Below are 27,098 nucleotides of genomic sequence, written 5' to 3' on the forward strand. Positions count from 1 at the left end.
TTTCATATGTTTTGTTGGGGACAAAGTACTTTAAGTTTGAAAGTGACAGAGGTTTGTTTTAGAACTGAAGGCAACTTAAAGAATTCCTGTCAGGAAAGCTGCTTATAAATGTAAATCAAATCACATTTAAAATAAACTGCCTCTGACCTAAAAAGACTGCTCTTTTCTCATTCCTAACCTAGAGTTAAGTTCTTGGGCTGTGTATAGTCTTTTTTTGTTTATTTTACTTTGGTATCATCAAACTCTTGGAGCCTGTTCTAACTGTTTTGATCTGCTGTTGAGTTACAGTAAGGAAAAAATCCATGCTTTACCTCAGGCCAGCTCTTGGTATGAAGCTCCCAGTTACAAAAATCTTCAGATTGCAAATGGCACACGAGCATTGATGAGTTGCTGCTGCCCAGGACACTGCAATTCATCCACGTCATGCAGTTTTTAGTTAATTCCTGCATTAACTGGATACTGCAGTGTTCAGGAGGGAACTGCAGTCAACAGAGGCTAGTCTAAGTCTTAATCCCAGAGTCTCCCTCTCAAAGAAAGAACACAAACAGATGTGAGGAGCAACTCTTTGTCATACAACGCTGAGTCATCATTTACTCCTTAGTGAAGCCTATACTCTTTAATTTCAAAATGAGCAGCAGGGAAAATAGACCACTGACTCCATGAATAATTCTGCTTTTAATGTAACAAGACTACTGTACAGCAAGTGGGAAGCAAATTTACTTAATACAGTTAAAGTAAATACAAAATGTTTAGATATACACACATGTTTTTACTTATTGGAAAGAAATACATAAAGTTAAAACGCAAAACATTTTAAAAGCCAGAAGGAACACAATCCACTGTTGTGAAAATAGAACAATATTTTCTACTGAATAAAACTGCAACATAATGGCAATGACTTTTTTAAACAATTACTTGTAGGCATTTAAGCACAGCAGTCTCTTTCAACTCAAAACCACTGCCTTAAAGTATAACGTACCTCATTTAATGTTATCCCTTAAGGCAAACATTCTGCATGTGAAACTGAAGTATTTACCATTCCTCTTGTTGCAAGCCTGGAATCTCATAGAATCTCATGCATCTACATCTCAGAAATGTACTAGAAAACTATATTTTCATAGGGTAAGTAATGTAACTTTCCAATTTAAGTGTTACTCAGAAAAACTACGTGGATTTGCTAGGAGAGACACCTGCTTATTACATTTTTAATTGTGCCTCAGTTATCAAGGTTAAGAGAAACCACAGGTAGTTTTGGTGATCTTTTTTAAATGTAGCTGAAGAACACCATGAAGCCGGTCTCATTTTTTCTGAGGCTCAGTCATTCCTGTGTCCTTAGGCATTCCACTAAGTAGGGGAAGAAATTCCACTAAGTAGGGGAATAAATAGCTACATAAACAACAAAGTGGGGGGTTGTGGGTTTCCTTAGTACAGTGTTAGGCAGAGAGAAGATAACCCCATAGCAGCTTATAGCCATGGCTCCCATTAGAGTACATGAGCTTTTTATTAGAAGTTTGCACTGTTACAGAAAGCTGCACTGCTTTTGTTTTGGAGATGGACTACTCAAAGTGGTGGGGTTTTAAGCTACACTGCAAAACAAAGTATTTAATCAAAATTTAATACGTTCTGATCGAAGTGCGTCTGGACGTGCCTCTCAAAGCCTTGCTGGTCGTAGTCGGGCGGGAACTGCTCGCTGCACATGGGACAAACCTTCCAGTGGCTCTCAACATGCTCCTCAAACTTGCTCTGGTCGTAGTTTGGGGGAAACATCACATCACAGAGAGGGCATTTCTTCTGCACATCAAAACTTCACAAGGAGGCAGAGAGGAAGAAAAAAGGGAACAGTTTATTTCTATTTATTCTGTTAATGCAAACTAAAAGCAGGATCCTGCTGCCAGCAACATTCAGAACTTTACTACCAACTTCAATTTGAGTGGACTTTGTATCCAAGTATCTATCCAGTTCATTTAAATGTTTTTCCAAAAGCAGTCAATACAGTCAGAGTTGTTTCACATGCAAATTCCAAAATAATCTGGCATTTTAAAAGCAACATAATTTTGACCTTACTCCAGCTACCACTGAATACAAATCTATTGAATGCCTTAATGGCCAAACAGTTTCATGGGAAACCACTTTCTTTGCTCATAAATGCTTGCTCTTAGCAAACATAACACTTTATAAAAGCTCTAAACTTAGGTTCACAATTAGGTTGGCAAGAGAGGGGAAAAAAACAAAAGTTATTCATTCATTTACTAAAAAAATTGTCAAAATTCCATCAAAGGTAGAGCATGAACAGCCTGCCTAGTCTCACGGCATATTCTCTGCGAGTTAATTGTAAACCAAACATTCATTGCAAATGCTCTGTAGCTTTTCACCTCCACCCCCACCCTTGGGTAGTTCTATAGAAACCTCTCCATGCCCTTAAAGACCAATACAAGATAACATCTACCTGGAATCAAAGCAGAAGCCTGTGCCCCGCTCACGCAAGAGTAGACTTGGAGGATCAGGAGCAGAAGGTACAGTGTTGTCATCATCCTATTGAAAAGAGAAAGTATTTTAAAGACTAATCCCTATAAACAAGTTTGGTTTTTTTTTTCCTTCAATATGCTTTTTTGTTATCAAACACAAATCCAGATAAAATTTACCTTCACTCTGTAATTTCTGCAGTGTAAGTTTTAAATTGTACATCTTGGCTCTATTCTGCAATTCAGTAATAGAGCACAAAATGGAGTAATTTCAAGGTGGAAATACAGGTACCAAGACTTTTGCAACTCCCAACTCCTACCTCATTCTCCTTTTTTATCTCAAAAATGCATTAAAAGCAAGGGCTAGGAATTATTTAGCTGATCTACAAAAAATGATGTGTGAAGGAGCACACATAACAGCAGACATGCTGTGTTTTTTACAGATAACTCATATGCAAACATATTTCAGTTTTAGGTTAGCGTACTTTTTTCCCTTATGAAGGGTTAATGGAAACAGGGAAGGATTGTAAAATTTCCCCACTATTCTTCTGACAACACCTGTTTGATTTCAACCATTTAACATTTCCATTAAGCAGGCAGTGGGGCCTGCTATGACAAGATGCTGGCAACAAACATAATCTTGCAGTCTGTTTGCTTTGCACCTGCAGTGAAAAGGCATATGAGTTTTAAAACATCAGTCGTTCCTTTTGCCATGAAGGAGATAGGATAGATGTATTAAGAAAGAAAAACTATATTGTTTTAAGTACTCTCATGCTACAGTGTTACAGCTTGTACAAAAACACAACAAATTTGCAGAATACCAGATTGAAGCATACCAGGACTTAACCAAGAAAATTAATGTGCATCTTCCATCAGTAAAACAGTTCCACTACACACAGAGGCCAAATTCATACTTAAATCTTAGTTAATTTCTTCAGTATAACCCCTTTGCCCCTCCTCCCCCCCTTTTTTTAAAGGCATTTGGCTTACAGCTGGTCACTTGGTAAGATAAAATTATTTACAGCTTTTGCCCTCTCTTTCAGCCTCTGGCAAGTGTGGTACCCTACCACATACAAATGTAACACTCCTCCTTGTTCCTTTTTGAGTAACATCTGAAAAAAAGGATGATGCTTTCCTCTGTATAGGCACACCTGCACTGTCCTACACAGCTGCCCTGCAAGAACTTTCTTCAACACAAGGCAAGCACATGTAAAAGCTTTTGGACTGTCCTAGGGCTACAGCTTTCTCATGGCCCAGTTCCCTTAATTAAGAAATTCATACTGTGTGTTCCTTACAGCAGCTTCTGACCCAGGCCCTGTACAAGAATGTCAATACTAAGTATGTACTGATATTACCCCGTTACAATACAGAACATTTGTCTCTTCAGCGTACTTTTGCTCTTGGCAAAGTCACAGGGATCAGTTCTTAACCTTTTGGGATGCCTAACCCACACAAGAAGAATGCAAATGTCTCTGTGTTGAGCTGACCTCACAGAGATGTTACAGAGATTACTGTGTAACCACAGCATGGCCAAACAGGAACCATGAGAACTATCTTAGTCTGAGAGGACTTCCCAGATATTCTAATTACAAGTTACAGTAAACACTATACAGTCACCAAAAACTAAAAATTCTCACACAGCACCCTGGGCTAACTCAGAATTTCTGGAAAACAGAGAAGGTGCCATTGTACTGGGCTCCCAACAGCTGTCTACTTCTGTCATTTCTTATGGGCAAAATTCCTAAGTGTTCCATGTAAAACAGAGCACTTTATGGGGGGAGGACAGATCATCATGGTTCACATAGGTCTCATCTTGGTTCACAGCCACTTAGTGCCCAGTATCATCCAGCAACCCATTCTTTATTCTTATAAATAAGGTTACCCGTGCTTTTCAGCCTGGCATTTAAACACCCATCACTGTCCCTCAAGAAAAAGAACCATCCCTGACAGCTCAGAAGACAAAATGAAGCTGTTTTACAGAGAATATGACAACAACTCCTGGGACACCAGGCCTCGGTGCCTCTTGCCTATGCTGTATGTTAAGCAAAGGCATCAGCTTACTTCAATACCACGAGGCTGAGTCATCCAAGTGGTTTTGATGAAAGCCCACACTCCATACTTTGAGAAAGAAACCGTTTAATCTGCCCTTTATGTAGATCCAAAGCCCCCTTTCTTGCAGTCCAGACTGATGACCAGGGACAGGGACGTGGCTGCACACTCTTAGTCCAAGAGCTCTTCAGTGCCCTGCAGCGATGTAACACTGTGGGTACACAGTCTCAGGTCCTTAGGAAAAGACTGGTACCATGGACCCACAGGCTGGCATTCTGATCCTGTAGCAGAACAAGTGCCAGGCCCCCTGAACTCAGAAGTCTGAATAATTAAGTGAATGAATTATAAAGGATGTCTTTAACATCATGACTTAACAATTATCACTGGACTGTACCTCTGGCTCTTTCAAAAACTGCCACAATGAGTTCCACAGATTAAGTGAATCATGAAGATAAATACAGTATTACTCACTAAAGTGTGGTAAAAAAAGGGATTTGCCACTAGGGGAAGAAGGGAAAGCCAGACATGAAACTGTCAGAAGTGCAACTCGATTAGTTTTACTGCAACCAACCAGTCCTGTCTCAAGTACTGCTTTCATAATTACAACTTCAAACAGTTCCAGGATTGTCAAACAGAAATTAGAAAGCTCTGTGACACAGAGCTACCATCGCCAGGTGCTACAGATCATTCTGACATGCAGAAGTAAGGAACCAATGCCCATCCTAGGCCTTAAAAAAAACACATGAACAGACACAGAGCTGACATGCAGGGCAGGTACACTGGGAGAAGGGCACATACATTTTATTCTGTGATTCAGTTCTGCTGTCGGAGTGAGATCAAACTCACTCCTCTAGGCCCCTCAACCTTTCTTCAAGCAGTCTGCCCTTCCAAGAGACACCTGGATACCAGGTGCTCTTCTCAAGTCCTCCCTATGCAAAAGACAGCAATTGCCTGCCAGGGTCAGAACTGGCTAATAATGCATAGTGGGCCAGAAGAAAGGCCATTTTGGAGTTACCTGAAAAAATATCCTGACCTGGTGCTCAGTTGCCAAGAGTTACATTCTCCATTCCCTACAAATTTACCATGACTAAAACATTGTTTAATAGTCTCAGGATAGTTATTCTGGGCTTGCTGCCAACTGTAATTAGGACTACATTTTCTAAAACTCGTATTTATTTTTTTTTAATATATATATGTATATAAAATGTATGTATGCATGTATGCATGCATGTATGTATGTATGCATGCATGCATGTATGTATGTATGTTTTGCTTATGGATCTCTCCCTTACTGCTAGGAATTCTTTGCTCCCAACAACTCCATTTTGGTCAGTGACAGGATTATGAGTAAATGGAAAGTTAGTGTTGAGTAGATGACAGCAGGAACTTGTGGCAAGTCAGCCACTCCAAACAAAATCACCACTGTGCACATGCCCAGCTGGCACTATTAACACAGACCAGTTTATCCCTCTCAGAAATCAGTTTAATTGGCCTATGAGTTCCAAAAATCAAAGCTACAAGAATCCTGGAAACACTTCCCAGTTATACAAAACTGAAGGGTTTTTATGACAACCAAAGACATGGAAGTGCCCATTTCTAAGGAACCAAGTGTTGGGAGAAACCAAATTGGAACACAACAGCACAAAAATTCTGAGGCATTTGAATATCTTGTGTTATATTAGTTTAAGAAATTAAGGGTGTTGTAGTCACTTCCACCTCTTCATGGCTAAAAGATCTGTTACCTTGGATAAATGAAGTAGACATGTTCATCATCATAGGTGAACCACTACCAAAACAGCCATGAAGAGGTGGAAGTGACTACAATAAATACCCTTAATTTTTTAAACTAATATAATGTGTAACAATAGGAATGTGGACAGGAAGACAGCAGAAGTCCATACAATGGTAGCCTTTTAAACAAAGCAGCAAGCCTACCAGTCCTTTTCTTCTGAGAGGGAATCCTCCCCAAAGAAAAGGCTCTACATCCCACCGGTTGAAAAAATGTCGAGAACTACACCTTAAATATCTTATTTTTAAAAACAGCCCAAGAAATGGTAATCTCCTCATATTTACCATTTCATATTTGCTGTTTCTTCTGCACAAATGACAGACCCTTCTTTATAAAGAATCACCTACATATGTGGAAGTTTTTCCTAGTTATTTATTTACATCCTGCCTCAGAACTGTTTTATCTTTGGCATATTACTAAGTCTCCCTAGAAAGATTCTTGCAGCTTCTCATTTTCATATAAATTTCTACACTATACATACAGTCTATTTGGGCGAGGAACAAGCAACTGATTCTCAATTGTAAATAAAAATAAAGATACAAGTTATTTGATTTAAAGGCACCTTTTCTCTAGCTGAACTTTATTTAAGCCTGTTATATTCCACCTCGTTACAAAAATCCAAGCTGCGTCTGCAAACGAGCACAAGACTCAAGTACTGTTTCTCCTGGGTTTGCAAGAGGGCAAAGCACATAGATCAGAGAAAACACCCTGCTAATTAAACTGCAGCAGATGACTAAAGAAGAGAAGAGCTTGTCAGATGTAATAGCTACGTCAAGAATGATCAGATTAAATATGCAAAATGTGAAGTAAAGGTGGGGACAGCATTAAGCTCACATTCGAGATCTTGAACAGGCTGCAAAAGCTCTGACAGTTTCTCTAATTATTCACAGTAATGGACATTGGGAGCAAAAGGCAGGAGGGAGAAATACATTTTTCTCCATTATAGGTGCTGAGCACCAGGGCTAAAATCATGCCTGTCTGAACACTGATCAGTTTCTGCAAAGGTTAATAGCAATTAAATGTGGCAAACTAGACTAAATGAGAAACAGGTCATGATACCACTGTACTTGCAAAGAGCACAATACTTTGCAGAAAGGTATTTCTTGTTTAATATTTTTAAAGGTGCAAAAGTACTTGGAATAAGAAAGAGTAATAGGTCTGTTCCTGTTCAAATGAAGACATACAGTCCAATTTATTACAGAAGCCAATTTTTTTATACCAGAATGTGCAAGTTAACTGTACTATAAAGAAAAGCTAACCAGAAACTTAAAATACCTAAAGCCCTAATAAAAAAAAAAAGGAAAAAAAAAAATCAGTGCAAATGTATCTCTTTCAGTTTAATCAGCTTTAGGCAACAGTCAATTAAGCTCCTTCAAATGTCCAATAGCAAAAAGCATTCAAAATTCATAAATGCAGATTTGCAGAAGACAAACAAAATATTAACATATGAGAATAATGTATCTATTAGGATACCAATTTACAGTTAGCATTTAACTGAAAATACTGGTATCTGAATCCTCTACATTTTTATTTGTTCTGTTCCACTTTAGTTCCTATATTCCTATTATAAAATGAGCAAGATGTGGCTACATTTTGAGCTCTTGTTCTACCACATAGGAGAGAAAAATCCTAAATTGAGATTACCTGACCTTTTTTTTACTTTAGTACTTAAATAAAATTAAGAAGCTACTGTCCTAATACCAAAACAAGCTGTCAGTAACTCAAGAGATTAGGGGAACAAGTATATTGTCATCAATGGAGTTTTCCCCTTCAGAGCAAGCAAAAGTATTTTTCAGGGAAAAGAAAAACCAATTCCAAATATATGTAAGAATAAATCAGGCTTATCAGATATGGAAAACCCATGTGAAACTCTAGGTAACTCATCAGTAACCATATCAAGAAAAAGAAATAAGAAAAAAAGGTAACTTGCATTGCTATCCTCAGGATCTTCTAAACCATCAGGCCGACTGAGATTGCGTGAAGGCTGGCTACACACTACATCATCCAGCTCCCAAAAGGAACTTCTAACAGGTGGTCTTTGGATCTCATCAGGATTAAAAGCGCCATCTGCTCCATCTGAAAAAAAATTAATTAGGACATCTTTGTTCAGTAGACGGTACTTTGAGATTACAGACATGCTACCTTACCTTTAAAAATCAAGAGTTAAACACATTTTTGGTTTAGATAATATAAAACAATAGGAGAGAATCAGCTTCTTGCAAAGGTGTTTAAAACTTTGTTTTCCTTATTGATTCCCATCATAAAATAAAGGCCCTATACTGATGTTCATCAGTCAGAAAAGGCTCTGTAAACCAGTCAGAAGACTGTTGGTATTAACCTGTATTCAATGAGGCATTGCTTTTGAAACAGAGGAAGAAATTATATTGGGGGATGTGAAATTTATTTACCTCTTCTTTCCTGAATTGCATAAGGGTTTCCATACTGCAATACTGGTAGTCTACTTGGCACTGCAGGAACTGGTCCATTCTCCTCTGAATATGGGTTGCGAAAATGTAATGTCTGCTGTGAAGTCTGTCCTTCCATCATCCTTCCAGCTTGATCTCCTGGTGTCCTGCCAAGCTCCTAAATAATGCAAAGTTCAAAATGTGGTTAGCAAATGTCCTAGCAAAATTTGAAATGTTTATGAAATATGTTTTTACAAGAAAATAATCTGCTAACCTTTCTACTGTCTTTTGACCTTATGCCAAGTATACCATAAATACCAAAAATAGTCAATGAAGAAAAGACAAAGAAGATATTTTAAAGAGATATTTTTTCTTGGTTTGTTGTCAGTTTGTTCTTATTACATGAACAGAACTGCAATGTTTTTCAGGCGCCTGCATCCTTTTTACAATGAAGAAAAATTAGCTAAATCAGAAAAAAATCAGTAGACTAACAATAACAACTAAAGATAATGTGCAGTGAGAAAAGTTTTTAAAAGTTAAAATTTTTTAAAATAACTATTCTTTTTTTCATACCATACCACACCATTCAAAAATATAGCATTTTAGTACATGGAGCACGTCTATGTACATACTTGATATAATTCCATACGAATTCATGAATGGCAGATATTTAGTGAACTATTAAGTACATTGCACTGGATCCCTTCTGATATTTAACAGCAATATTTGAATCAGATCATTCTTTCAGAAATGATCAAGCAGAACTCTTGAAAAAATTAATATACTTAAAATTCTAGATTCCTGCACATAAACCATACATATGATAGTAATTATAAACTATAAAGGGGTTTTATAACTTAGAAACCATTAAAACTTTAAGCCAGTATAGATCTTAAAAGACACTAATTAAAATGACTTCAGTGTGGTCAATGCATCAACTGTAATTTATCCCAATAAAAACCTTTCTCATCCTTCCATTCAACAAAGTGGGTTGAGGGAGAGACAGCAAAATGCCATGAATATCAAAAGGAATATGCCACTTAAATTCAGAACCAAGCATAAAATTCTGAGATATAAATATGAAAACAATCATTAAAAACCAGGAACTGTTAAGGGAGACATGCTTTCCAGTAATGTTCTTTCTGATTAGTATTTTCTTCTGGGTTGTCTGGGTTCATGTTTAATATTTGCTGACATGATGCTAATAAAACCCTCAAAGACAGAAGTGTGTCTTTCCCCTGAAAGACTTTAAATTGGAACTTAAAACCAAAGCTTCAACTGCCAGTTCAACTCCATAAGAATTAAAAGCCTGTTTAAAAAAAGGAACAATTTAATATTTTTTTCTTGCAAACACCTGAACTTCAGATCAACCTCTTGAACAGAAAAATGCAAAAATCAAGTACCAATAACTACTCTGAAAAACTAAACACTACTCAAATGCAAAAAGACCTCATGTAATGGATGGCATCCGTCCTCTAGATACAATATAAAATTATCCCAGTTACTTTAGACTTATAAACTAAAAGGAACATATGATTAAAACAGGTAAGATTAAAAAGCTAGGATTGCACATTTTGGTGAGTGTGTAAAATCTCAGTAATTAATCTTTACTCGATTCAAAGCAGGAACAATAAATTAGCAATGAAATCAAGATTTTCCTTTTTAAAACAAATTTCTTCTGCAATACAGAAGCAGTTTAAAATGAGAGGTATCAGCATTCGTAGTTTAATTTTAGCATTACATACAATTGAAACGGAATGTAGATCAACATGACTGTAAAAAGATGGTGCAAAAAAAACCTTAGCCAGAAGTTGGATAGCTAGGATAGAGACTGATTAAAAAAAAAATAAAAAAAAACCAAAAACTATCTAAGTATGTAAAGAAAACAGAAACAAAGTCCTTTCATAAGTTTGAAGAGACAGCATATGAACATTTTTAGAAAGCTATGCTTTCTAAGCACTGATAATGAGTATAAATTGAAATGCTGTTTACTACTACCCCATGCTTAACCTTTTAAATCATGGGTCCAGTCTGGAAAGGCACTTTGATTCTTCTTTGTAATGTAAAAATCTATAAATCTGGTAGACAAAGTTCCAAGCTTTTATAAGCTTCATACATGATTACTATTATTACAGTTGTTGTTCTTAGGTGTGGTATTTAAAATTACTCCCTCCACCTAAACTAGCCTCACCAAAACTCAAACTTAAATTTTATTTCCTTTGAACTAGAAAAATATGAGAGATCTATTAAAACCTATATCCTTGGCTTAAAAAGAAGATAAATACCAACTACTTGACAATCTAGAATTTTACAAAAAAATTAACTAGCTTAATCTGAAAGTTCAGTTTTGTTTCAGTTTATCAGTATTAAAATGACTGTTTTTACTAAGAATTTCTTCATACTGGAATTGTAAAGTAATCAAATCAAGTTTCAAAGAAAAATCCCAACTTTGCACAATACCATACAATACTACCTGAATGTAATAAAGACATATTATTATTTCACTTTCCAGTAAAATTTGGCTTTGATTAATTGCCATATAATATCTCAGAGGTACTTCTACATTACATTAGCATTTCAGAATGTGTGACAATACCTTCTCACTGGTAAAGAGTTCCAACTGTGATGCCAGTTCCTTTATTTGTCTCTCTTTTTCTGCCAGCTGAATCTATAAGAAAAGATTAAGATTCTTGTATTAGTGAATGGAAACTATTTCCCTGCATGTTACATTGTGAAAACAAAGTTCCCTGATTAAGTTAATCTTTCTGGTGAAAATAGTTTTGTCTACTACAGTTACATGCAACACATAGTGTTACTATAAATCCCACCCAACATTTCTCACAAAGTTTTATCTTCTGGACAACAGCAGCCTTTTCTTGTCAGTTATCACTAAGCAGTTGTGGAATGAGAAAATTCTGTGTTAAAAACAAGGAGTTGTATCAGTGCCACCAATGGCAGGAGGAGCACTGCCGCCCAGACACAGTTGAAGGTTTGCAAGCCTCATCTTATTATTTCTGAAGGAATCTCTTGGAATTTCATATGCGCCATCACAGAACTTGAGAGACCCAAAAGTTACTCCTGCCTCAGAGACACTAAATTTTTTTCACAAACATCTATGCTGTGTCTCTATTGGGTGCTCTGGGAGGAGGTGCAACTGACACATTACACAACTCTTCCTGGCTTCAAAATTATGATTTAAATAATCTCTCACTACAAAGGACTGCTTTATTTGTATTCTGGTTCCTTTACAGACTGCCTCTTCACCTGTTTTTCTAATTTCAAAGCTCAATGCTTGGCATAACTGCTTAAAAATTTTTTTCAATTCTGAAATTCCTTCTCCTAGTTAAAGTCAATGGAGCAAAATCTCCTGACTGGGAAGAAAAGCTCACTTTTTCTCTACCACCTGTATCCTCCTGAATTATAGCAATTTTTTAATTGCAGTCAAAATGCTTTCAAATGTGGAACCAATTATGTATTACACCTGCTGTTGAGACGTTAAACTTACTTCACATTAAAATATGCACAGCAACTGATCACTGCTAATTAGTAAAATAAACTGGAAAGAGTCATACATTTAATAAAATTGAAATTAGAGCTTTGGAAAGTGTTAGAAAAAGATGGCCTATGGAGTACTGAAATAAACTGCAGAGTAATTCAGCATTTCATAAAGAAAAAGCGCTGTGATTCCTAATAAAAAGGGGTTCCTAGTTGAACTAATACTGTCCCAGTTCAGTTTAATCATTTTTCATCACAATGGGCAAAACCAGGCAACAGAGTGAACTGTATTATCACCATTAGACTGAGAACCAGTAGAAAAGCTGGTGTCATGAACATTTGTTGCTCTTATCTCATCCCTACTGACCTAAAAAACAAATTCAGCATAAGCATTCCTATCACATAACCTCAAAAATTAAGGCCCCTTGTAAGCTAAAGCTGCCCATTATGCTTGACTTTCTGATGAATGTGCTACATCACTCTATCAAGACTAGAGCTGAGGTTCTTCAAATTAAGTTCTTGCATGATTTTAAAAACAATGGATCACTCCTCCCACTCTCTACTGACTTCAGATAAAATGCATTAGACATTACTACACTGGTAATCCCATATAGAATATGAAGATTTTAAACACACCAATCAATCTTCCTGTTAGCATTACAGTAAGCAGCAGGAAATTAGAAATCCCTTGCACTTATTTTCTCTGTAATACAAGACTACATCATTTAGGGGTTTGTCTAAATCCACACTATTAAAAGACTGATGGTCAGCTGAGAGCAGTTCTTAGCAGACCTCTTTTACTTTAAAAGAAACATTACAAGACTGCATTGCTTCTTCAAGAGCAGAATTTGTATTTACAGCAAAAATGTATTTAGAGCGCTTTCCTTATTAAAACTCTTTATCACTAGAACTATCAGAAATAAGCAGCCATGTTAAGAAGAGGTAACCATTCATTATCATAAACAAAACCTGTAACTTACTTTATACTGATCCTCCACTGCTGCCAGCTGTAATTTTATACCCTCGTTGATTTTCACTTGTTCTTTCCACTTCAGCTCCAGTTTAGCTAATTCATCAGCATAAACATGGCATTTCATCTTCTCATCCTAAAGTAGTTTATATCATGGTATGAAATATTTACAGTCTTAAAAGATTCTCCCTCCCACCCCCAAAAGTGTCACTCCATGCTTTTAAAATGAGACTATTTACAAATAGCTTCTACAAGCCTGACTCAAGACTCTGAAATGGTCAGGACCACAGAACACCGCATAAATTATGTTCAACAGGCATGTCTTTCCTTGAGTTTTCAACAGGCTGATACTCCTCTTTATTTTCATAGTTTCAAGTTTCTTTGTACCCTAGTATTACTAATCGTGATTATTCTTTCAAGTACCTCACTTCAATATAAAACCTTTCCCAAGTGACTTTTAAAATCTAAGTATCTTTCATCCAGAAGGTCACAGGTAAAGCTTTCTTCAAAAATCACTATGGAATAAACATCCAGCAGAAACCAATGCAGGCTCTCCATGGACAGGGTCATGAACAAAATTACAGGACAGTTATTACATCCTGGAAAACTTACTAAAATAGAATAGTATCATTGTGATAAAACAAAGACACAAAATTAAGACAGACAAGTCAACACTCAAAGAATTTCTTGAACTGTTCTGAACTTTTTACCAGTGCCACTGATGCAATACTCCATCATCATACACACATTCAAACTGGTTAAAGGAAAATCAAGTGCCAGCTTTGGTGGAGACAACCACTTTGGTGGAGACAGCCTTTCTGTATGACAGAGCCCAAGGTAGTCGGCAAAACCCATTTGGGTGCGAGAACACGGTAAAAGCCATGACAGGCAAATAGGGAAAAGTTACTTTGCTTTGGACAGTGCATCAGATCAACACTGCCACACTCCTTCCAAACATCAGCTGGTTTACAGCAACCTGCTGTATTTGATTTATAAGAGCAATTACACTTAACATAAGAACAGAAAGTATTTAAAACCTTAAGCATGTGGACATTTGTTTTACTGTATCTTGGTTTTCCTTGTCTGGACCCTCTAAAACCATAGTTAAGAGCTGACTGAACAAAAATGTGTTTTCTAATGTTAAGATTTCTACCACAATCACGGTGTATCACAAACAAGGAAGACAATTAAGCTGGGTAGGCCTTGTGGTTTTAAGGCCTAGCACCTACAGCTACTTTTTGTTCAGCTTTCCAAAGCAGCTGTTTACTTACTGCCAACTTTTGCTTGCATTTCTTATACTTCTCTGTTTTCTCAGCAATTTGTTTATTCATCTCACGCACTTGCTCCTTTACCATGGATTCCGAAACTATGTCAGGTGAAATGGGGCTAACTGTGAACATTGAAGAAAAAAACAAGAACGTGGATTGTTTTTCTTCCATAAAGTTTGTGTCAGAGAGATGACATCCCAGATCTGAGAGTGCATCAAAACCAGAGTGCTCCATGTTATCCAAAGCAGAGACAATCAGCATTATGTGCTATGTACTATCAGCAACCGTACTGGCACATCTGTATTCAGTTCTCTCACACCAAGAGAAGATCAACATAAATACACACATATGTAGTACTTTCCCAAGAAAGAAAACAAAGTAAGTACCAAAATATGTATGCTATCATTTTAAATACTCTATTCTTACATAAAAACATGGAAGTATCCAGCAAACTACTTCATCAAACACTAACACTGAGCTTGTTGAGATTCTATGTTTTAAGAAATGCCTAAATTTACCTTAGACAGGAGGAGACTAATAGAAATTACAAGCTTTGGTCTTTACAAGACAGCAAGAATGTGTCAGTTATAAAATAACACAGAAAAAGCTAATCAGCATTTTTTGGCACTTATCAATTTAAACTGAATGATAAAATCACAGAATGGTTGGGGCTGGAAAAGACCTTAAAGATCCTCTAGCTCCAATCCCCCTGCCATGGGCAGGGACACCCTCCGCTACACCAGGCTGCTCAGAACCCCATCCACCCTGGCCTTAAAAACCCCAGGGGATGGGGCATTCATAACTCCTTTGGGAGGCCAGTTCCAATGCCTCACCAGCCTCATACCGAAAGATTTCTTCTTTAGTTTTAACCTATTACATATTGAAGTTTTAGAATATTATTTTTGCAATAGCTTAATAGTTCATAATAATTATAAACATTTTCTAATAAACCACTACACCTATAATTCACTAAAATAGTCAGTAGACTTGACCTTGCCATAACATAATCAGAACTTTTCAGCAGATTGATTTTACAGCAGAATGTTATAGTGGATAATGATAATAACATGACTGCAAAAATTACTGTCGTATTATACGCATATTGAAAATTTGAGTAAGATCTTTTTTTTTCATAAACTGTTTCTTAGCTTATCTGTTAACCATGAAGCAGAAATTCAAGAGTTCAGTTCTACTGACATTAAAAAATAGCAACAAAACTGATACATGAACTTATTTATGATTGTTACCACTTGGTAAGAGACAAAATATTCAGCTCAGTCTTTACATCTCTAATTAATGTTTTAATTAAGCTGAACAAGTCCACCTACTTTATACTACAAATACTATTAGTGACTACTTAACATAGACAACACTTTCAGGCTTATAAAGGCAGACAAAATTTAAGCTGTTGATACCTGGAGATGCAGACAACTTTTTGTCTGTAAGGATGGCAGTAGCTGTCTCAATGTTAGATGCATCTGTCAGTTTCTGTTGATGCCCTGCAGTTTTCTTTGTGAAAAGAAATTTTGTTTTGGTACTTGATTAAATGAAAGCCAAAGCACAAAGTAAAGTATCTTGCAAAATGCATCATTTGCTCCAAAATTAGACAAAACCATTCATTTAAACAGTGGGTAATAATAAATATACAAAAACATTTAATTCTACTAAGACTGAAATTGCTTCAGACTATGATTTTTATCATCTTACTTGATGAAGGTCTTTTTCCCTAGAAAGAGTAATTTCTAAGCAAATTATTAGAAAAATCACGCTTTCTAGAGAATCAGTTACACTTTAATTCATTAACTTAAATCTAATACTCCATTAGAAAAATTGAGTCTGTATCAGAAATGTCTGCTGGACTTCTGGAGCGAAAGCAATAAAATCTGGTGCTTGCTGTAAGATGTACAACATTGCCAAAGATAAGGAAGCTTTTTAAGGAAAAGCCATAGATGTTCTTATTCACCACTGACCTTCTGGATGAGAAGATGAGATTTTTATGCAATGTTCTGTGGATAAGAGAAATACTTAATACTGGTTTTCTTAAGAATTCATATTTGTGCATCTCGCCATTGTACATAGGCCTTTTCCCTGTTTGAGCTCCTCTCCAACTCTAATTTTTACAAAATTCTGAAGAACTCTGCCCTCAAATCTGAAATTGGCTGACAATTACTAGGTGGCCTAAGACTTATATCATCATTCAAAAGATTCATTTATTTATGAAACAGAACTTGGAAGAGTGCTAAGATTACAAAATACATATGGAATATAACTCCATATTGTGTTGTGGAGACTTGGCGTTTAAACCCTACTTCAAGTTCTCTATTTCCCCACTTTTGGGCTTGGGTTTTTTTTTGTTGGGCTTTTTTGTGGTGGTACTGGACAGAGGTAGTAATTATGGATTTTCCCAGCTTCAGTTCTTCCTTGAACTATGTAATGCTTATAGGTTCATCCAAACTCTACTAGGCTTCTACACCAGCTACTATAAATTCTATGCTTGGTTTGGACAAGAGAATCACAGAAGTATTTTCAAGCAGGTTTGTGAAAGGAAATGGTAAAGAGTAATTGATTACCACACATTTTAATCCTTTTTTAAAGCATTATTTTTCACAGAAGGAAATTAAATTGTTTTTGAAATGTTACCAAAAGAGCAAGTGCAATTTATCCCATTCTACTTACTGCCTGTTCTGTAAACTTGTTTACTTGTTTTTGAAGTTTTTGACATTCTTTGAATTTCTCTTTGTAATGGTCAGCAGCCATTTGTAGACGAAGCTTCAGATCTTCAACTTCTCTGCGCAGTTCCTGTTCCACTGCGTTTGAAGCTTCCTTAAAGAAAAAACAAACAGAAACTGTTGTCCCTTTTGTTCAAATACCACTATTTCCTAAAAAGTCTTTTTTCAATTAAAAAAGCATAATGCTCCATATAAGTACTGAAGCTCCTGCTTTCTTTGTGGGAAAGAAAGGAATAGCACAAGCAGTAGAGCACAGAGAGAAGCAGAATATGAGCTGAACTTCATTCCAAGCAGGACACAACTGAGGGACGCACACAGGCACTGGTATAATACAAGAGACAGGTAAAGAAGATTCTTATTTTATGGGTTCATTAATGTGCATCTAAAGTCTGAATTTATAGGAGAAGTCTGAACACCTTCCAGGGGGTGTTCCAGCTATCCTACAGACAAGTATAGCCACATAGCAGAAGTGCACAGTCCGTAACTATTCCCTCGCACTCACTAGGTTTCACCTGGGAGTGGTTCCATTGAGCCACTACACCGATACACAAGCTACACAAAACACATCCAGCAACCAGACACAGGCCATGCTCAGATACTTTCTGCTAATTTGAGGCATTCAGATGACTTGCTACTTCTTTCATGATACATTTCAAAGCACATTTCAAAACACAACTGAAACTCTTAGGGAAAAAATATGCAATTCTTTGATATTTTAAATATAACAGCTCTTTTGAGTGTTGTAATATTACAGTACTATTTCAATTGTGTTCAGCTCAATATATTTTCTTCTAACAGTTACACCATTACAGTAATCCTAGTAGCAAATAAATGCAATACAGTTGCAGTCACTGAAGACCCTTGATAAAGCTAACTTTAATCAAAATGATGAAACATATATTAGCTCACTATACTTTCATCCAAGACTAAGGTCAAGACAGTTTCCATTACATTAATATTTTTTATACTTATAAGTACTTAAAGTAAATTGACTTTGATTACAAATTTTGGAAGGACTTATAAGAATTCAGACAGAATCTATCAATGACAAAAGGACATTATAAAACAACCCAAGTATCTACCAATATATTTTCTTATTTATTTGAATGAATATAATGCTACTATGGTTCACTTAGCAGAATTAAGACAGGGAGAGGATTCAAAATAACATAGATACTACATTATTCTGTGAAAATAATGTGGGGAGAAGCCGATGTGAATAAAAGCGGAAACCTTTCTGACCAAACTTCCAAATCAGCTAACATGCACTTGATTTAAGGTAGTATATTGAATGCTGAAAGAAAATTTGGTAATTATTTGCACTAATCATCCAGAAACCTATTTTATTCCCAGTAAAGATTTTATAAATACAGATAAACTTCAATACTAAAAATTTACCTGCTCATTTTTCAAAGTTGTGATTTTTATGAGTTCAGCTAAAGCTTCAGCAAGTTGCTTTTTGAATTTTTCATTTTCCAGCCGTGCACTGTGAAGATCTGCCATCGTCTTGTCCCGCACATTTACTGCATCACTCAGCTCTTTCGACATGAGAACAGCTTCTTGTTTGCTAGCCTGAATCTGATCTTCAGCTTTCCGAAGCTGCTCTTTCAAAATACTTGCCTCGTCCTAGGAAAGAGAAGAGATGGAAGAGAATTCATAATTTCTTAATTCAAAGCTTGAACAAAGGTTTTTATAGGGATTAGAAACATCTGAAAGAAAAAGCAACATTTTCCTGGTGGCTTCAGCAAAACTACTAAATCAAGGAGTCAGTACACAAGTACTACTTTCCCCACTTGTCTTCTCTGCCAGCAATGACGTGCAAATTTATTTCACTGTGAAATAAAGGCAAACTTTATTTTGTAGTGAAACACTTTCACTAGAAATAGAAGCTTCAATTCTGGATTTTTATTGGAATTTCAGCTTCAGTTTTAAATGTATGACCAAAAAAAGGCTGTTTTCCAAATCTCTGCTCTTATCACTGTAGGACCCCAGCATCAAAAGCAAATTTCATCCCACAGAAACACACTGAAAGTATCAACAGAGCAAGAAGTTTTACAGTGCCTACAATTGGTTGATGAAAAACACTGTAAAACAGCTTTGGGATGTTTTTCTCACAGCTCCATTTCCCAAGATCTTGCACAACAAGCTCTCCAGCAGGAAGAGAGAACAAATAGTAATGAAGAGCAAGCTGCAGCATGTAGCACTAAGCACACAGGGCAACCCAAGAGCCAACTGACCAAGCTGAACTACCAGCCTCTCACTCCTCCAAGAAGGCCAGGATTACAAAATATAATTTTTTTTTTTAAAGAAAGAAGCTACTATATAAAGTAGTCACCGCCTCTAGGCTTCCTGATGGCATAATCATCTTATTATTGAGTCCAGACATAAATTCAGCTATCTCTAGTCCATTATTTGTTAAATTTTTTTAATATCACTTAAGTCTAGAGGAATACTAATACATTTTGTAACCATTTATGAAGATAGATAGACAAGTAAATGCCCTGGAGTCCTGTCTCCTAGCTATTTTTACAGCAGACAATACAATGGTAACATATTTCAGTAAGTATCTGCAGTTTCACCATTTGAGATAAAAATATTAATGATCCCACCAGAAACCCCAAAAGCAATTTAAGATTAATAAATGACATAAATGTTTGATTGCTTCAGTACTGACACATATTCACTCCCTTCAAAATAAAACACAGTAGCAATTTAACACATTCAGAAACAAAAAAGCAAGAAAGTGACTAGAATAAGATGTAACCTAAAGCTAGACAGTATGCCCTTTTAAAACTCTATGTCCATTCTCAACAGCACTACTTTTCCACTTCAATATTATATTCATAACTCATATTACTTTAAAACAATTTCTAGTCTTTTGAGATCCAAGTTGCTTTGCGGTGAAAAGACCGCAAGACACACCAGAAAGATGCCTGTATAATCTGACTTTTCCATGCTGGCCTCAAAGGCTACGTCTAAACTGACTCTCTAATTTGGATCAAGAGTACATTTGTAAAGCAAAACTCCCAGTAAATTTCATTACTGCCTATCACGCTGTAGATCAGAGAACAATCTCAGGGTGCAGAAACTGCATTCCTTTTGGATGAAATGGAGGATGATGTACATCAGGAAAAAACACCTAATGGTTATTCAGTTGTGGGTTTAGCCTGGCTAGATGCCAGCTGCCCACCAAAGCCACTCCACAATTCTCCTCCTCAGTTGGATAAGGGGGAGAATACAACAAAAGGCTTGTGGGTTGTGATGAGGACATGGAGAAATCACTTAGCAATTACTGACATGGGCAAAAACAGACTCAACTTGGGGGGAAAATTAATCTAATTTATTACCAGTCAAATCAGAATAAGATGATGAGAAATTAAACCAAATCTTAACACACTCAGACCCCAACTCCTCTTTTCAAGTTCAACTTCACTCCCAAATTCTCTATCTCCTCTCTTCCAGCAGCACAGCCAGGATGGGGAAGGGAGGCTGCAGTCAATTCATCACACATTGTCTTTGCGGCTCCTTCCTCCTCAGGGGGAGGACTCCTCACCCTCTTCCTCTGCCCCAGTGTAGGGTCCCGTCCCATGGGAGACACTCCTCTACAAACTTTGACACATATCCTTCCCACAGGCTGCAGTTCTGCATGAACTGTTCCAGTGTAGGATACCATCCATGGGGTGCAGTCCTCCCGGAACAGACAGCTCCAGCACAGATCCCCTGTGCTGTGGGGTCACAGGTCCTACCAGCAAACCTCTCCAGTGCAGAGTCCCAGCTTTCTTCAGGCACATCCACCTTCTCCAGCATGGGGTCCTGACAAGATGCAGGATGCAGCCTGTCTCACCAGGGTCTTCACCATGGGCTGCCCAACACCTCGAACCTTTTGCCCTCCTTCACTGACCCTGATGTCTGCAGAGTTCTGTCTCTCATGTTTTCACTCTTCTCTTCAGCTGCAATTTCTCTCACACAGCTTCCCCCTCATCCCACAGCCTTCTTTAATCTGTTATCCCAGAGGTGCTACCACCATCACCTGCAGGCTCAGCCTTGGCCAGGGATGGGTCCATTGGCTCTGTCAGGCATTGGCTGGTACTGGCTCTCAGGGGAAGCTTCTAGCAGCTTCTCACAGAAGCCACTCCTCACAGAAGTCACAACCCAACCAAAAGCTACACAAACCCAGTATAGGCATCCATAGCATCCAACAAGACGTCAGTCTGAAGTAACCCCACGTGGACCACGGACAGCATAAATATCAGTTCTTCAGCAATTTCACTCTCCTGTTACATCACACTGCTTGCTAACCACAGTCCTGCCACAGGGCATACTAAGGCACCTCTTCCTTCAAAACCCTACTGTCACTGCAGAGTTCTCAGCGTTGTAGCTCAACAGCACATTCATCTAACAAGTCCTTCAGCAATCATTCCATGTCTCCTCTTTTCTTCTCCATCACCCTCTACAGTCTCAACACAGCTACATTACAAACTTTTCCCTCAACCTCCTTTCATTTTTCATGAAGACAAAAGCAATGCAGGAGTACACCACTTTTACTGAAGTCAAAAATTACCTTTCCACGCACAGGTAATCTCAGTTCATCATGTGAGACCTCAACAAGCTCAAAAAGTGCAAAACTAGAACAGATCTGTCTTTTCACCATCTTCTGCATCATAATCCTCATGCCTCTTAGCAATACCCTGGTGATTTCTTCAGCTTCTTTCTTTCTTTTTTCAAGCACATACCACATTAGATATGTTTATTCAAATCAGGCCAATTATATTGAGTACTGCTTACCTTGTCTGATGAAGAGTGCAAAATAGCTTTCTTCATATTTTCTTTTTCAGCTATTAATAGCTGTAATCTGCCAACCTCCTCTTTAAAATACGATATCATGTTTTCTTTGTTTGCATCCAAATTCTTAAACGTCTGGATTTCTTTTACTAGTTTGGTGTTTTCTATTTCTGTATTCTTCAAGTGTATCTGCAATGATGCTAAAACATGTCAAACTTTTTCCACGTTAGAACTACTGTTCACCTATCTATTTATGTGCTCACTAAATTCTAATCTATTCTAATTTGAGGCAGATTAGAACTGGTAAAGAGAAAAATTAAATATTTGATATTATCACTGCCCTCTAGCCCAAACTTTCTGGCTAGAATTATTTCAGCACGGTCACCTCACAGCTGCACTCTACAGCTAGAAGTTAAAGCCCTAATTTCTCTCCACATCACATTAAGTTATTCAGGAGTCACTCCTCTCTTCCCAAATGCTGGACAACTAAGGACAAGCAAAAGAGAAATGACTTGAAGAAAACTAAAGAGAATTTAAACTTCTAGTAGTAACTGCCCACAGTCATCTAAGCAAACAGGTCTCCATCAGGAATATTAATTTTCAACGACAGCAAACTACTTCTAACAACTCTGCCTACAATAATGCAAAATAGCTCCTACACTCAAGTGTAGTGTTCCACTCAGACCAGAAGATCTGTGTTATTTACAAAAGGATTCCATGCTTGTAAAAGATGCTTTGAGATTTTATAATCTAGGAACAGAAATAATGTTTTAAATACACTTGATCAGTTTCACATAACCTATGGATTTCATTATTTTAGCATATGATGTTTTTTCTGCTTTGGGGGGAGGGAGGGTGGCAGGGTATTTTATTCTATATATGGGTGTCTCTCAATACCAGCAAAAGAAATAGGGCATGCCAGTAAAAAACAATGCAATAGAGAATCTACTAAAGCTTCTCAGTGTTATATACAAGGCTCAAGAAGAGGGATTTAGAAAACAAAGTCTGGAGAGAGAATTTAAATTACTAAGAAGTATTTTAGTTATGAAAAAGTGTGTTAAAGTGCATCACCCAGTAAAGTTACTGGGTGATGCACTGTAAAACTAAAGAATTTTCTCACTAGAATCTATTATTTTTTGTTACTGAGTCTGAGCTTTAATAAATTGGTGATTCATTCTCCTTCTTAGAGACCTTTTTATAACATGGTTGAATTCAGATGCTGTTTTCCTCATTCATTTTTATACGAGAACATCTATAAGTATCTTAAAGATATGTTCACAGAAGTTACCCATTTCCTTTTTTCCTTAACAAATTCAATTTATTAGACTTCTCCATAAAACATTATTACCTTTATTTCAAACCACTTCATTCCAGTGTATACAGGTACATGTAATAAAGTTACCTTATAAAGTTCTTTTTCATCCTTTTCCGTCTTTAACACACATTCAAGTTGCTCCTTCTCAAGCATCACTTTCTTCAGTTTGTCCTTCAGACTAAAACATTGAAGAATTAATGGTACAGAACTATTAATACAGAAAATCCATGCATATAATAAATATTGTTTAAAAAAACACCTTTGGGGAAAAAGAAGTAAAATAAGGGAGGTAAGGAACAAAAGACTAAGTACCTGTCTAACTCAGTTTCTTTTGCAATGGCTTTCTGAGTAACAGTCATGATATCTTCTTCAAGCTGGAGAACTTTTGAAGCAGCCTCATCATGCTTCTTCTTCAAGTCATTATTTTCCCTTTTAAGATCTTCTGATGCTTGAATATTTTCCTTTTTAAAAAATGCAAATAGATGCCATTAAAGAATGTCATTCTTCAGAAGTAAAACATTCTATCTGAATTAATGCCAAAATACGGCCATTAGATTTCTTCTCTTCCTTAAAATGTATAACTAGCCCATTTCAAGTATACCTAAATAAATATATATTGAATATTGCTATGCATAGTTCATATACTAATAAGGGGTCAATGAGGAGTGTTTTTTGGGCACAAGTATTCAGTTATTCAGAGCCTACCAAATACTTCAGAGTACAGAATAAACACATTATTTCCTATCTTTTGCCTATTTCCTTTAGGCAACAAACTGCTGACTGTCTAGCTTAGAAAACAAAGAATTTTATTTCTCTTTGTACTTGCTTTTACTTAAAAAGAGACCTTGCATTTTTCCAGACAGTTACACCACAGTAGCAAACCTCAGTAAACACAATTGCAAGCAAAAGGAGAAACAAAACAAAATAAAATTCTGATTTAGAGCTGGTTACTACATGACATTCTCCTAGCTAGAATATACAGAACATCTCACATAGCTCAAGGAAGCTCATGTAACCATTGTAGGATTTATGGAAGGTGAGACAGAGGATAATGACAATACTCAAAACAGATTCCTTTGTCACAAAACTGACAAATACAAGATGGAAAGCCACTGTTAAGTATTGCATTTGTTATCTAATTACAGTAATGTCCATATTGTTCTAAGGCAATGGACAGCTGAGTGCCATCTCCACTGCAGCAAAACAGTCATTTAAAGTCAATTTATCTTAAAGCCTGAAAATGGGGCATTTTTAATACAACTATTTTGTTGGGAAAAAAAAAGTAACACTAAAGTAAATCACACATACTGAGATATATGCCACCTTTTTCTGATACTAAAGTATGATAAAGCTCAGCTTATTATCAACCATGACAGTGACATGAATCAAAGTATAAAACAAGGTCAAGACAGACTGACCAACATACCTAACTATAGCATGACTTAGGAGTGTTTGTGTAGCTACTAAGGTACAAGATGTCTTTCTGCTCTAGATTTGGAAGATTAAAGGACCACTTCATCTATTCACTTTTAAACAAAGCTCAATGTCCTGAAATAACAAGACTGTACTGTAACATCAAGAGAAACACATCAGCCAGACTTTACAAAGAACCCCTACTGACCAAATTCCAACCTAACAAACAATGTTTTAAGTACAATAAAATATAATGAGGACTGGGTTTAGTCATTAATTGTCAAGATACACTGTTCACAAGTATAATTAAGCCTCACTTTTACAAGCAACTAACCAGAAGTTTGAGCATTATGATTTTTGGGGGGGGGGGGAAGGCAGTATTGAATTGAGGAGTGGCAAATGTATCTGATGACTCACTCTACACACTAAAGCAGCATGTAGATTTTTATTTTTGTTATATATTCTACATAAAAGAAAAGGACTAATATATTACTACCATTTGAACTCTGAATGGCTTAATATAAATGAATGTCTTAATATAAAAAAGAATTTCAAGGGATCATGAATGTGCCATCTTTTTTTAAAAAAACAGCATTGGAGAAGATAACCCATAACTTTCATAAGTCTTTATTTTTTAAGAGCTATCAGTTTCTTGCAACCAAAAATACAAATAAGTGGTGTAACAAGGGCAGGATATTTTAATTAAAGTCAGTATTCCAAGTAAAACTTGCTATATAACCAACAGCAACAACACACTCTATAATTGCTTGTCCTCCCCTAGTGCAGTGGAGACTAATTACTTGCCCCTGTTTTGAAAGCCTAGTATAGTAAAAAGTCTATTTCAATGCATATCTGTGTTTTCTCTAAACACCACTTTGGTATAACTGTAACTGTTGTAACCCAAGTGCCTTCAAAAGAATTTAATCTGATACATTATATATACAAACTGTACAAACAGTTCAAACAGGCTGCCAAAGGTAACATATATTAAAAGGAATTAATAGCCTGAAAAAAATTCTCTCCACAAACAGCATTACAATTGATGCTGCTTTGCTAGTTATTCTAAAGGGACATGGTACTAAAATGTAAAAGTTCCATACTTAACAGATTCTCACCTAATAAACTTGTTTAGATACAACTAAAGCCCTACAGTTTTTAAAGAAAAAAAAAGGATTAATTTTTAGAGACGACTTGTTATTTTACAGAATTCTTAGTAATTCAATTTAGATGTAGCAATCCCTAGTCCCATACACTGGTTACAGTGGTTTCAGAGCCTGTAAAATTTAAAATGAGTGCTCTTAGACTATTTTACAGGTAAAGTCAACTGTGTTTAGAAGGAGTCTAAAGGAGAAGAATATAATAAACACATCAAATAAATGTATAACCCCTCTTACAAAAAAGATAATTACTTTCTGTAATCATTGCTTTAATTCATTTATCTTATCCAGTACATCTACCAATATTATGTATTTTCTTCCACCTTCTTAACAGAGGAATAAAAAAAGCACAGCAAGAGCATGAATCATTTTAATGAACTGGTTTAAAAATACTCAACAATTTTAATGTTATTTTTAATCCAGTTACAAATGCAGCTCCCCCATCTCCTTCCCTAGAGTTACAACAGCCATAAGGGTGGAAGTGGGAAGCAAATTGCACCACAAGGGTCAAGAGTAAGCAACCAAAAATTACTTAAATCAGCTTTACTGCTGCAAAAGAAGTTATCAAAACAAAAATTCCTGTAACTACTAGGAGTCTCATTAGTAAAATGAAACAACAAAAAGTCAATGAGCTGTAAGGTAAATTTCCCTAGAATCAAAATTCCACTTTAAAAATCTTGATGTACCTTCAGATAGGGAACAAGAAGAAATATGGGGGTTCCAAAATCTTTACTGCTGTTCTAAAATGGCAGAAGATTTAAGCCTGATTATTTTAAAAATAATTTTATAGTAATTCCATGTTACACTGTCCTCATAAAGCTATTATAAGCTCTACCTAAAGGATATGCAAAGATCATGTCTGGAGTCATCCTTGAAACAGGTTTAAAACAAATAAATTTCCACTGCAAAAGGACTAATAACCTTTCATTTGAGAATGGAGCAGCCATGATGTTTCTCGATTCTCATTTTTATAAGAGAAAACCGTGGCAAAAATCCCCACATTCAATAATGTAGAACAACATGCTTTCTCTACTTATTTCTTACTTCTAGTGGATTTTTGCAATGGCAGTAAAACATTGCTGAGCACAGTCTGGTTAATGGAATGGTACAGACATCCCTTCCTATGATTAGCACATACAAGACATTTTTCAAACATACTGAAAGTAGAGAGAGATCCAGCAGATAGAATAAAATGCTTGGTAAATACAATCCAATACTATTTCCAGGCGTGACACCTCGCAGCATAGCAATGGTCAGCATAGCT

At 36.4% G+C, this 27,098-nt stretch overlaps 1 protein-coding gene across 3 annotated transcripts in view; it reads right to left on the minus strand.

The window, feature by feature from the left end:
• Positions 1 to 656: 656 nt before the first annotated feature.
• Positions 657 to 27,098, minus strand: part of TAX1BP1 (Tax1 binding protein 1) — a 55,390-nt gene continuing 28,948 nt past the window's right edge. Inside the window, exons 6-18 of one of the 3 annotated variants that reach the window (XM_084208457.1) lie at positions 23,577 to 23,725; positions 23,352 to 23,442; positions 21,953 to 22,138; positions 18,566 to 18,793; positions 17,115 to 17,261; positions 15,854 to 15,947; positions 14,442 to 14,560; positions 13,181 to 13,306; positions 11,302 to 11,373; positions 8,709 to 8,883; positions 8,231 to 8,376; positions 2,447 to 2,532; positions 657 to 1,804 (exon numbers count right to left, since the gene is read on the minus strand). In XM_084208457.1, coding sequence (XP_084064583.1) covers positions 1,603 to 1,804; positions 2,447 to 2,532; positions 8,231 to 8,376; positions 8,709 to 8,883; positions 11,302 to 11,373; positions 13,181 to 13,306; positions 14,442 to 14,560; positions 15,854 to 15,947; positions 17,115 to 17,261; positions 18,566 to 18,793; positions 21,953 to 22,138; positions 23,352 to 23,442; positions 23,577 to 23,725 — 1,821 coding nt within the window. In that variant the 3' untranslated portion in view covers positions 657 to 1,602. The remainder of the gene's footprint in view (positions 1,805 to 2,446; positions 2,533 to 8,230; positions 8,377 to 8,708; positions 8,884 to 11,301; positions 11,374 to 13,180; positions 13,307 to 14,441; positions 14,561 to 15,853; positions 15,948 to 17,114; positions 17,262 to 18,565; positions 18,794 to 21,952; positions 22,139 to 23,351; positions 23,443 to 23,576; positions 23,726 to 27,098) is intronic. The other 2 variants (XM_084208458.1, XM_084208459.1) reach the window with 2 other exon arrangements.

The sequence above is a fragment of the Fringilla coelebs genome (assembly GCF_963513975.1).
Source record: "Fringilla coelebs genome assembly, chromosome: 1".
Taxonomy (NCBI): Eukaryota; Metazoa; Chordata; class Aves; order Passeriformes; family Fringillidae; genus Fringilla; species Fringilla coelebs.